Below are 13,001 nucleotides of genomic sequence, written 5' to 3'. Positions count from 1 at the left end.
GATTGTAAAGCTGTGTAGTAGTAAAACTGTTGGGATATAATTATTCAAAATAAATTACATAATAGCTTACCTTATGTGAAAAGTAAATATTGAAAAAAGTTGATGTTGCATTGTAATTTATTCTTTTTTGAAATTAATTATAAGAAAATGGATGAAAAGGGCATTGTGTTTTTCGTCATGTACAGAAGATAAACAACGATTGCATCGTAAGGATGAAGAAAACACATTCGGTACATTGGTTGGGACGTCAAATTGCAATGAACGATAAATATAGTTGAAATGGTAAACATCCATTCTAGTAAGGTCGGTAATGTAAAAAATAGAAGTTTCTAAAAGGATTGTTCACACAGTAATAAACAAAGTAAGTAAATATAAAAAATGTATCAAATGTACGGAATAAGAGTGACTTATGAATTGAAGAGGGACATTAAGTACGTCGAATTCAGAACATTAATGTTTCAATATAACTTGGCAAACAAAGTAAGTAAATATTACATTCCAAAGACATGACTTATTGAATGCAACGTAAAATAAATAGTATATGATCAGAACACATGGAACAATCCATATGACAAATGTTCTAGCTGACTATGGCGTGAAGCTCGACAGGCGGTTCTCCGGCGTTGTGAATGAGTTTGGCAACGTCTGCAACCAAATTAATTTTCTGGATCCTCACATTTAGCTGAAAGTAAAAACAAGCAGATTTAATGTTGGATATTGCTGCTAAAGATAATAATTAAAATCCGGTGGAATTAAATAGTATTTTGGAAAAATAGTTAAAAATGCTTTATAGGAATCTAACAATCATATTATAAAAAAGAAGACTGAATTATATATTCTATTACCTTGTTAAGCATTTCAGACACACCAACGCCGTTGAAAGAACAGGCCATTTGAATCATAGCCAAGTCAGATTCATCCCTGTGATGCAAAATAGAAAAATTAAAAAGATCATGTTTGTTTGATCTGGGGTTGAAGTAGTAGGAAAACAGGGCATGGTTTAGAAATACTCACTTGGTGAAAACTTCGGAGGCAAGTATATCATATACTTTCTTCCAATTCAAACAGTCGACGTGCCAGGTATTGAAAAATTTGAATAGACAGGAGTAAAGGCCAACATGAAGTTTTTCGGCGATGCAATCGTGTGTGGTATTTAGAGAGCTATATTGGGCTGAGTCGGCACAAGGGTTTAGTATGTGTATAAGTTTGCGTTCCATGTCCCATGCGTAAGCACACCAGCCAGTCTGAAGCGTTGCCGGCATGATGAACTGTGTAGGTGGGCAACCTAATGTTAAATTTATATTTAAATATAATATGTTATAAATTGAAATGGTAAATGTTGATTACCATTTTACAATTCGATAGATGAGTTGACGCTCGTTGGCTAAGGAATTGGTTTTGTATGGAGCGTACTTCCCATAGATTCTCGCCAGCAAGAATACATGTCTGCATAGAAGGTAATTAAATAAATACGTAAAGTGTATAGGGAACCATAGTGTCGGTAATAAAATAACAATAAGGTAACAGGAAATTAATGGTTAATTGAACTGACCGATAAATCTGGTTCAAAGAAAATACGCCAAAAGCCGCCTAAGGGATATAGGAAAATGTTGTCATTAATAACAATAGTCCGGACGATTAAAGAGCATACTTCATGGTCTAGTGGTGTATCACCAACTAACTGGTCTCTAATGGAAGATCCATTGATTGAAATGAATCTTGGATAATCATGTCTGACCCAAGGCCTACAAATTTAATGGTGTTAGAGTTGTGTATTATGTAGTGCAAAAAGTTTAAACAGTATGTAATAAGTGGCATACCTCCTAGCAACATCTTCAGATAGTTTGTTCATGAATTGTTCAACAGAAGCAAGGCTGTCAATACTCAGTTTAGGCTGATAAGCACGTGCAGTCCAATGGTCAGTAGCGTACTTTAGATGGCGAGACGCTGATTTAGTAGGCAGCCGATCAGATAATTGGGCAAAAGTAACAGCTCCATCAGGTATGTTTTGGTCATCATTGAACATCAAAACACCACAAGCGATTGTGTCGGCCCATGTCTTAGCTAGCTGTAGTGTTGAAGGCTTATTTGAAGTGGTGGCAAATGACGGAGGTGTCACAGAATTTGCTGGTGATATACATGCGAAATGAATAGGTTAGTGAATTGAATGTAAGAAAGAATGAAATTAATCGAACTCTTGCCGAGGATAAAACACCAAACCTTGAAGAGAGTTAATCCTAGGTCGTTTCTTGGAGTGTGTGGTTGGGACATTATCTTGTGTAGTGCGGTTGAAAAAAGGGACCTTGCTTGTGGACGAGGAAGTCTCACCTGAACAATGAATGAATTACACGTTAGGAATGGAACGTGTAGAAGAAATGAGTTATTTGTACGACATAACAATGAATGTAATAATAACCTTCAGAATCTGACATGTCCAATTTACGACCACTTAAAGCTAAATTTTGATGAGTTGTGCTCATAGGAGGCGAACTCTGCATTATACATGGAAGAGACCGAATGCTACAACAAATACAACTTGATGATAGAAGGGACATTAGTTTGTCAAGAAATGTCGTGTTCTCGCGTAGAATGGAACTCCGCAATGATGTGGCTTCTCTAGTTACAATGGCATTGTTGCGTCTTAGAAGTATACCAATATCAGATGACACCTGTAGTAAGAATAAAGTTTAATAAGTGGTTCAATAATAGAATGATCGTTAATATTAGACATATTGCACTAACTATATGAGGATAATTGGACTTCATGTAGTTAGCAAAGTCGTGGACAGTGGTATGTGGAACGGCTGGTGTGGTTGGAGTTCGTGGTGTCTTCAGAGATAATGATGTAGATGTTGGTATGGTAGGACGTAAAGTAGGAGTAGGTGATTGATTACGTTGCGGCATTGTCCGGGAAAGATTTTCAGCGGCTAAGTCAAATGTACTCCTTGTGTAACAATTATCGTGGGGTGATCGTATCTGCAGACAGTCAGATAAACAATTATCGTGGGTTAGCGCCCGAGAAGTACTACGAATTTTTCGGAAATAAAACCATCTTTTGTGGGAAAACTATAATATTGAATACAATAAAGGTCAAAAGCTATTTAAATGTTGTATATTAGTGCAATAAGTCGTCATGTTTGGTTAGATAAATATTTCTGAGTATTACTGACAGATTTCGAATTAGTAATTTGTTTGGACTAAGACGGTGACGTTGGACGCGATAGCTGTTTAGCATTAGTAACATAATTGAAATTTAAAACTTGTGAAGGGTTTGTCAGTTTGTCATGACGTTATTGTAAAATGTAAAAAAATGGTAATGTGTGATTATTGATAAAGGTTAGGTTAGGAAGTGATAAATGTTAGGAATGCAAATATTGATGTACATGAAAGTGCTTCAAAAAACAGGTTGTAGAAAATGTGAGGAAATGTTGATTATTGGGTTAGTCAATGTGTAATGTATGCATGCTTTAAAAATAATACTTAAGTAATGTGAGGAAAGAAGGAATTGTTTTAATAAAGTATAAACGGTGCACTTAGATAATTAAGTATAGATTATGAAAATTAATACGGTTATTGTTGCATCTAAAAAAAGTTTTATTTGTTTATTTGGGAAAATTATTTATTATAATTGAATCTAAAAAATAAACATGGAAAAATAATTATGTTATTTGTGTATCGAAAATGACTTAGGATGTTTTGCAATGGAAAATAATAATCATTGGAAAATGATCGTGTTAAGGTGCCTAAAAAATGTACAGGTTTTATATTCGATTGAAAGGATAATATATTAAATATTAAAGGAAAAGAAACATTTTATTTTTCATTGAAAAGGGATGAAATTGTATTTTGAGGGGAAAATGTGTAAATGAAAATGTGATGAAGTATAATAATTTTACCGGCGAAATAAAAAAAACATGAGCACTATTGGCAGTTGATGCCCGTTAGTAATTCATGGTGAAAAGCATAGAAATCATATGTAGGGATCATTAATAAACGATATGAAGTAATGGTTGACATGTAAGTGGCGATGAAAAAAGGGATGTATAAAATGAATGTGATAAAATGTTGATTATTGACTAATTCAATGTGAAATGTGTGAATGGTTTTAAATATGGTTGAAGAAACTCTTATTGTTCAATTGATAAGTACATTAGATTTTTTGCATGTGAAAAGTTTTTATGTTAGTGTGCAATGAAAAAAAACATTAATGGGCAAAGGTTTTTGTCATTTGTGGTTAGAAAAATACTTTTGTTATTTTGCATTGGAAAAGGACAACATGTGAAAGAAAGCATGTTATTTTTTGATGAGAAATGTACAGATTAATTATTGGATTAAAAGTGCAATATATTAAAATTCGTTGGAAAAGACGTATGTTATTTGGCATTGGAAAAGGATTACATTGTGTAATAATTAGAAAATGTGTACAAATATATGTATATAAGTAAGATAATTAGAACGCGTGAATAAAAAAACGTGAGCACGATTGGCGGTTGATGGCCATGTTGCATTATAAATTGAATTGAACGATGCCCCAGTTCTGAAAGGGAATAAAATATAGTAGAATATATTAAGTGAATTTGCATGAATAACAATTTGTATATAGTAATAATAAAACGGAGGTTTGGTGGATATATATAATTCAATGGCATTGTTGTGAGATTGAAAAAAATGACGCGAATTGTTGTACCGGAGCACAAGAGTAGTCCCACGTTAATTTGTCGGTACTTGTGGTAGCCAATATCATGCGTCGTAATTTGTTATCGTCGAAGGAGGCAACTCTTGGATAAGTATCGTGAGGGATATTGTTAAGTCCGAGGTTTAGGTTGTCAAGAACAAATACCTGGATAGTGTGAAGTATAATTATAATTGTAGCGCATGGAATCGGTTAAAAACAACAAGTAATAATAACATATGTAGATCTACAGGTCGTACCTGGAGGAATACATGACATCCTTGAAGATGGGTCTTTAACTTGTTATTGCGCATGTCTGATTGAACTTGTTGTGATGCAGAAATCAAATCGGATAGAACGTAGTTGCACCAATCAAAGTCAGCTATCCTATCAGTGTTTGCTATTTCTCCCCAATAGTCAATTATTGATGTGTCGTGCTTGTTAGAAGAAGCAAGAAGGTGGCCGATAACGAAAATAACGAATGCCATCTTGAAACAATCTTTCTCTAAATTACTAGAACAATGCTCAGACAAAGGACGAGTGAGGTTGGATTCAGCAGCTTTTAGAACTTGATTTCCCTTCTTTGGCATTCCAAGAATAGAACGTAGGAACTGTATAGTCGTTTCTGAGCATTGGCCATCCGGCCCAAGAATATTTTTGGGCCCACATGGCACACCAAATACTTTGTGAACATCTCCAGGCCAGAAACGAAGCCTTTTAGTGGCATTTAGGTGTACAGACATGGAAGGCCCATCAAGACGACTCATCCACCACTTGCTAAAACGTAGATTAAGTCGGGCGAGTGCTGGGAGTTTAAGAATCCCTCCCCAACCAATTTCATTAACAAGAAATCTTTTGTACTCGTTGAAAGACGAAACAATAGAAACAACTTTTGTTACGGACGTGCGTGAAGTTGGTGCTAAACCTCCCGGATGAGAATCTGAGCTGTCATCGAGTTGGTCAGCTGCATCTAGCACCTCTTCGATCAAGCGTGATGAACTAGGGCGTGAATATGACATCTTGGAACATGAAAAAATTGATAAAGTAGTTAGTTTTCTCCTTTTAGGGATGAAATAAGATGCAACCGATGGGAAAGCATGTACGCTTGTTTGAGACATACCTTGGTTAAATGATGAAGATACGGAATCTTTAGATAAAAGCAGGTCTTGCTATGCGTGGTGAAGCCTATGGCGTGGGTGGACGGATTGGGTGTCTGGTTGGGATGGAATACATTTGTGCAGATATGTGTAGGGGGGTTTATAATTGGAGGAAGCAAGCGTGTTGGGACAGCCGGTGGACGATATTGATGGTTGCACAGGAGCATTTATGCCTGTTGAAGCAGCCTTTTGGGCAGGGAATGTTGACTTTGGGGGGAGAGGTTATTTATTGAGAGATGGTACAATGTGGTGTGGGATGGACGTAAATAATGAACAATAATGACAGAGGTAATGGAGAAGGTGGATAACTAAAAATTCATACATCATAAATCTGATTACGAATGCGTGAAAGGGGTACTAGTTCTGATACATGATTACAACATCTAATCATAAGGTGGATTAAAATAAAAAATAGAATTTGCAAGTGGATGGTAGCTGGTTACAGACAATACAGATAAACAAATTTATTCAATAAAGAGCGGCTTGAACTTGATGGACATGCACTAGTCGGGAGAGCTCCCGCCGGCTTCATGCGACCTTGCAGCATACAAAGAGCAGAGCGAGCAGATTGACCAGAAGGAGAACGAAGATGATGCGGTGGAATTTCCTGTCTTCGCGGGAAGGGACGGTGAACAGCCTCGGCCACTTGGCTCATATGATGTTGATGTAGTTCTCTTCCCATTTCCAAAAGTTGCATTTGTGAGTCTGGCAAAATCGGAAGAAAAAAGGAAGATGGTTACAGGATAGAACAGGATAGTACAGAGATAGTGGAAAAAGAATTAGGACATACCCACTCGTGCTCGCACTTGTAAAAGTGCTTGCCTGGATTGTTTGACGTGCGAGAGACCCACCACTAAACCATACCATTGTTGCAGAAAGGGCAGATCATGAGTGGAAGTGGTGGCTGCTCCTCAAGAGAAACAAGGGGGGAGCTGGAGCTTGACATGGGATGGGTTGAGCTAGACATGGCAATGAGAACCATGTACAAGGGAGGAAGCTGTTCTGAATGGGTGGTATGAAATGTTCTTGACGGTATGATATGGAGTAGTGAGGAAGCTGCTAGCTGCAAGCATTTTATATCTGACGAGAGGAGGGAGATGACCGTTGTAGCTTTGGATTGAGTCGATGACCGTTGTAGCTTTGGATTGAGCCGTTGCAGGAGATTGTGAAGCGTGAGCATTAAATCCAGATGGGTGGTTGGGAGTTGGCGGGCGAGTGGGGAGAAGGACAAGATGATGTGAAATTGCCTGGACAAAGGAGAAAGCGCATTGCACTGTTCAGTTTATATACCGTACTTTAGAAATGAATAGTACACGTTAAATGATGTGAATACGGCGGAGCTAATATAGTGAGTGCGAATACCAATGCCGGTGGATGGGATGGATTACAGTGGGGGGAGTCGCCGAGAGCTCCTAGGCATTTTCACAACAATGACAAGCTATGCAATAGAATAGGAGCATTGAAATCAATAACAGTAGCAAACCTAATGCAAGAATAAGGGAGAAGAGAGTGGGCGATATATGGTTGATCAAAGGGGGGATTGCCGGGTTGCTCTGGCAAGGAAAGACGGGTCATCGTTGATATAGTCGTACTCAGTGGCATCAGCACCGGTCTCAGGGTCTACCAGAGAAGAGGGGGAAGAAACAGTAAATACGGAGCAAACAAGGCATCGCAAAATATAACAAGGCAATACGCGGTGCCAGGGATGATCTAACGCAGGGATAGGTGATACCGGCGAAGGAGGGAAACATCCGGGAAAGTATTCCTGATATTCGGCATTTTCGGACAGACGAACAGAAGGGGGATGGTTGCATGTTCGTGGCATTTCGGATTCTTCATATTTTTCTGAGCAACTTTCATATATAAATTATTTCGATCTAAGCTACGGTTTATTTTATATGATTTTCTAAAGTTTTAATCATTTTATGAATTTATTTTAATTCAAAAATAAGACAATAAAATACTTTTGTTACATAGTGCTACCTAGCCCATGTGTATGACAACGGGACCCAGGGGGCTGGTCAACACAGTCAAAATGACTGGTCAAAACTAGAGGTGGTGGCCCACTTGTCATTGGCACAAAAATTAAACTAGTGTAGAATTAAAGTGAGGTACATGTCATTGGGCCAACCAAGTTTACCTAACACTAAACAAATCGATGTTGGCAGGCTGCAAGCACGCACATGAGCATGCAAGGCATGCGTAGGAGCGCCGGATGCTTTGTGTGCACGCATGTCTGGCCGGCTATGGCCGAAGTGCAGCACAACAAGCACGCGTAGAAGGCCGTGGGCCGGCAAGCAGCGGCGAGTGCGGCTGGGCGCCGCAGCAGCATCAGTTAAAATAGCAGTCGAGCCGCAAGGCAGCAGCAACAGGCAGGGAAAGGAGCAGACTAGCAGCTCAGCAGCTAGCAAAAGCAATAGATAGCAGTGGCAGCCGCATGAGGAGCAGCCAACAACGGCAACAGTAGCAAGAAGTAGCAGTAGGAAGCAGGCAACAGCAGCAGCGACAAAGTAGTAGGCATGGCGTGCAGGGAGCGTGGTCGGGCGCCGTTGGTCGTGGCCGTGGGCGTGAGGCGGAGGTGGGCTTGGTCAGGAGGGGGCGCGAGGCTGAGTCGGGCAGCACGGCAGGCCGCAGTGGGCGGCTGCAATAGGGCAACAGATGTTGTGGCGGTTGGCAGGGGCGCCGACGACGAACCCTGGCGGCGGCGGAGATCAGACTAGATCGGGCGTGCCTCTACGGGACACGAGGAAGAGAGGGGAGAGGTCGCGAGGGACCGGGGGCTCATAGAGAGTGTCGCAGGCGTCTCGGTGAGGCCGAAGGTGGGCGAGGTCAGCGGATCGACCGATGAAGTGTGGCGGCCGTGGCGGAGTGGAAGGCGATGGATCCGGCACCGTGAGGGCTCTCCGGCTTGGCCTGGTGGGCAAAGAAGAAGCGGCGGCCTCCGGTGGTGCTCCTGGCGCAGGCCTAGGCGATGGGGACGACGGTGGGCACGCAGACAACGGTGGCCATGGCTTCGATGTGCTCGGGCAGGGCAGGGAGGGCGAGGGGAGAGATATGGTGGCGCAAGGGAGAAGAGATCTAGGGTTCCAAGATGGGAGAAAGAGAGGCAGGGGGTCTTGTAGGAGAGGGAGGAGGCGTGGATGTCCGACACCTGGCCGGGGCGCCATGGATGGCCTCCACGCCCTCGTGTGAACAGGAGGTGGGAAGAGGGCAGCTGGGCTGGGCCTCCCCAACCACATGGGCCAGAGCACCCAGTAGTTTATGTTTTCTTTATTTTTTGTTTGCTAACTTGTATTTAGTTTTAGGTACTAAACAGTTTTAACTAAATGTGCAAAGTAACACATAAATCCTTGGCAACATCTTGGGCTAGCCAACAAGTTAAAATAATTTTGACTTGTTTACATATTTATTTAAATTGAGATGGTTCAGTTAAAAGCTTTATGGGTCAGTTACAAATAGCTTAGGGGCATTTTATCATTCTGAAAAATGTTGATCCTTTCATGAAAAATTGTTAGTGAAAATTTGCAACCCAACCCACATTTTTGTTTTGCCATTTGAAAACTTTAATTATTTTGACTTTAATTTAAATTTGAATTTGAATCAGGTTTGGATCAAAGTGAGGTTTAGAAAATTAATTGTGATGGCTTGGCACATTAGGGTGAGGTTACTGTAGATTAATTTAATTATCAGGGTGTTACAAATCTCCTCCACTACAAGAAATCTCGTCCCGAGATTTAGGAGCGGGAGTAAGGGGGAATGGATTTGGTTACGAAATTCTAACGGGTCTTCTCAAAGAGATCGATCCATTACATTGACGTCTTCATTCCTCTGTTTTAGGCCATCATGACGAAGTCGACATCCTTTCTTTGGGAACTCTATCGTACTTACACAAGAATAAAGGATGGGTATTTTGGGAGAACGAACCTCTGCAAGGTTGTCTATCTGGTCGATAACATCGGTGAAGGTGGCAGAAAGTAACTCTCGAAATGAAACTTAAGAAAATATCGAGAGCAAAGTAAGGAGGTCATGGGAAGTTTCAAGCAGGCGGGGAAATGTTCGATGCCTGAAAAAGAGTGTGGAAGGGGTTCAAAGCATCAAGATTAAGTATTGCATCTGATACCGGAACAGATCACTAGGAAGGTGCCTCATGAATCACATATGAAGCCAAGTTCTCGTCCATCGGTGGTTATCGGTATGTCATCAACAATAGTAACAGGGTCTTACTGACAGAACTGTACACCGAGGTGTTTACATAAGCAGGAGAATATTACTGCTTAGATCATATAGACCTCAAGAAAGTTTAAACCAAACAATGGAAAGGATAATATGATTATCAAATTAAACAGAACAATGGAAAGGAAAATGTGTTTAAACACGTATTTCAGGGGTATATCCTTCCCAAGGAGAAGCAGACCATGATATCCATGACAAGATATAACATAGAAAACCCTTTAGGAAAGGGGAGAGAAATTTCATGGCATTACCAATACAACGGTGTTCAGATAATTAACAAAGATTTTTTTAGCATTGTGCTTCAAATGTTCTTATCAAAAATCGTAGTACCATTGACATGCTTCGGGATAGCATTGACATGGTCTTCAAGCAAAGGTCAGACTTTGCATACACAAAGGATCCATCGGGAACACTCATAGAATAAGTCTTATACTTTCCTCATGGAAGAATGGTTAACCTTGCTAAAAGGGAAACTATAATAATAGGTTCTTCGGCCAGGTGTGCTAGGCATGACATCACCTTACCGGGTCATATAAAGACCAATGTTATAACTCTTGGAAATATGTTTCAACCATCATATCTGATCGAGATTCAGATCTGATCGGTGTTAGGATACCTCAGGCTCATGATGCCCGAGAAGAAAAGGTGCAACACAAATTGATGATATGACATTGTAAGATCCTCGGGAAATGAACTATGGAAGCGAGTTCCACAAAAGAGTTCATCATTAAACCAAGGAGGGGACGAGGAGGTGGCTGATGGACTCATCAAAAATTCATTGAGATTTTCCAAAAAGATGGATTTCCACAATTATATGAACAAGGAGATAACTTTTGTCAGATCAAATGATATAATGATGTATGCTTGAGAAAAAACATACACAATTAAACATTGGTTGAAAGGTGCACCCGAGATATGGGCTTAGTTAGCATGATCAATGTTAGAATGGTCGTTCAATAACTAATAGTCTAACAATGAACTGTTAACCATTAACTTCAAAGCAATAGGGTTGCTAGAAGTACAGAATCCAAGGAGCACCGTTCACTTCTTGGTATCCTGGTTAGAATCAACATGGGGACCAAGAAAGAATGGTGATGGTGATAAGTATCACTTTTATCAAGAATTCTCAAGAGGCGGTGAAATTCCAAGACATCCTTGACATAAAAGATGGCAATACTTCAAGGTAGAACACAATACAAACTGGATAGCAAGGAACTCAAGGTATACACAAAACACGAACAAGTTTGTGTTGAACGGAAGGCAATAAAGTGGTCGGTGATAATACAAATCTTCGAGGGCAAGGATGGTATTTATCATTATGAATTCGATTGATATCCTGGAAGATTTCAGAATGTTGATGATGATCATGACACATTTGTCGAGAGATTCATGAAGATGTAATCAATCAGCGATGACATCAAGTCAAAGAAATGATGAAGCAAAAGGTTATTGGAACCACGGGTATGACACAAACTCGAAATCAAGCTTGATGTACAAGGTGAAATGATATGACGAGAAAGATCAACGTAAGCTTAGCTCATCATCGAAAGTTGTGCTCCGGGATTAAGGACCAGGTAGCACAGTTAAAATCGGCACGATAATGATATAGCCAAGCAGGCTAGGAATGATGTGATTGAGTTCAAACTCGTAAATAATGAAGGTTACCAAGAGTTGTTTAATCATGGTGCAGACTCGATTAAGTTATCGGTGTCTTTGAGTGTTTAATAACTCAAAGCCCATGAAAAATTTGGAATCAGTGAGAATGTAGTACTTGATGAAACACTCATAAGAAGTTATGCAGTTTTGTGACAATCTCGAGATACCAGGGGGGTAATACTCGACGAAAGATCAAAGTAGAGGTTGGACTAGGGTATTGCTCTGCAGAAGACAAGTGTTTTAACTTGTCCGAGAAATGGGATCAAAGAAGAACAATCTTGGTCGGAACCACGGTTGCAGAGGATCAATTCACATATACCAGATGATAGTTATCAAGGAAACAATTATTATTACAAGAAGCTTCCATGATAGGATCTACATCGTGTCTATGGGCATGACCACATAGTTCAAGGTCGACTCCCACTTTTCTAATGCATAACCTTTCATTCACTTCTCTCCTTCGACGAAGTTGTAGTGTTGAATTTTTATCTGACATAACACCAGTAGAGTATGACCCGTAGTAGTTTCCGGCTTCACACAGATTAGAAAAGGCATAGGTACAGCCCATCGAGGCCTCTTAGGAACATATACCACAAGCATAATGAGTAAATATCACCAGCATCGAAAGCAGAGCATGGTTGGCCAAATCAGAGAATAGGATTTACCAATGGCATTATGTATCAAGGAAAGAACTCCAGGTTTTGAGAATATGCACGAACGGTCGTATAATAGTCCACCAAAGGATCTAATGTGAGTAACGGTACTCAACCAGAAGAAGAAAGAATGCAAGCGATCAGATTATAGAAACAATTGACTAATTCAAAGCTCAAATGTAAAGAAATTATGCTTTCCAAATCAAGGGATTAGAAGCAAACACTGTGATTACAGATGGATAGATTCAGTAAGCTTAGGGGTACAATCGATGACAATTTGATCGGTCGAGATCCAGCTCATGTTTAAAAATGACGCCTGAGTCAGAAGGATGAATTCTAGGATCTGATTGAGTATTGCGAGCATTCGCAACATATTGAATCAATGGACTCAAAATGATAATGACAAAGGATGCCAATAAGATTACCAGACTTATGGGATTAATCATAATGCTTGCAAGCAAGAATTTCAAGAGCATTAGGCTGTTGAGGATTTTTGGAAGAACAAAAGGTATTTCGAAGACTTTTGTGAAATACATGAATCAACTGGCATGAGTGGATACTCGGTAAGTGCGAGAAATTATTCGTAGGGGTATTCAGGTGGCAAAGAACTGCAAGACAGTGGGCATAAAG

General features: G+C 40.0%; 1 protein-coding gene across 2 annotated transcripts; it reads right to left on the bottom strand.

Annotated features, from left to right (window-relative positions):
* Window positions 1-388: 388 nt before the first annotated feature.
* On the bottom strand, window positions 389-8,929 carry LOC123043344 (uncharacterized). Of its 2 annotated transcripts, XM_044465763.1 has the most exons (12): window positions 6,620-8,929; window positions 5,793-6,534; window positions 4,933-5,691; window positions 4,688-4,840; window positions 2,417-2,669; window positions 2,221-2,328; window positions 1,821-2,127; window positions 1,553-1,745; window positions 1,348-1,446; window positions 1,015-1,268; window positions 846-921; window positions 389-682 (listed from the first exon to the last, which is right to left on the bottom strand). In XM_044465763.1, exons 2-12 carry the CDS (start codon window positions 5,994-5,996, stop codon window positions 581-583), a joined length of 2,508 nt encoding a protein of 835 aa, XP_044321698.1. In that variant the 5' UTR covers window positions 5,997-6,534; window positions 6,620-8,929; the 3' UTR covers window positions 389-580. The 2 variants fall into 2 exon arrangements, with proteins under 2 accessions (XP_044321698.1, XP_044321700.1); XM_044465765.1 differs by lacking the exon at window positions 4,688-4,840.
* Between the last annotated feature and the right edge of the window lie 4,072 nt (window positions 8,930-13,001).

The sequence above is a fragment of the Triticum aestivum genome, chromosome 1A, assembly GCF_018294505.1.
Source record: "Triticum aestivum cultivar Chinese Spring chromosome 1A, IWGSC CS RefSeq v2.1, whole genome shotgun sequence".
Lineage (NCBI taxonomy): Eukaryota > Viridiplantae > Streptophyta > Magnoliopsida > Poales > Poaceae > Triticum > Triticum aestivum.
The sequence above is the reverse complement of the archived record's forward strand: the minus strand, read 5'-3'. Positions and strand labels throughout refer to the sequence as shown.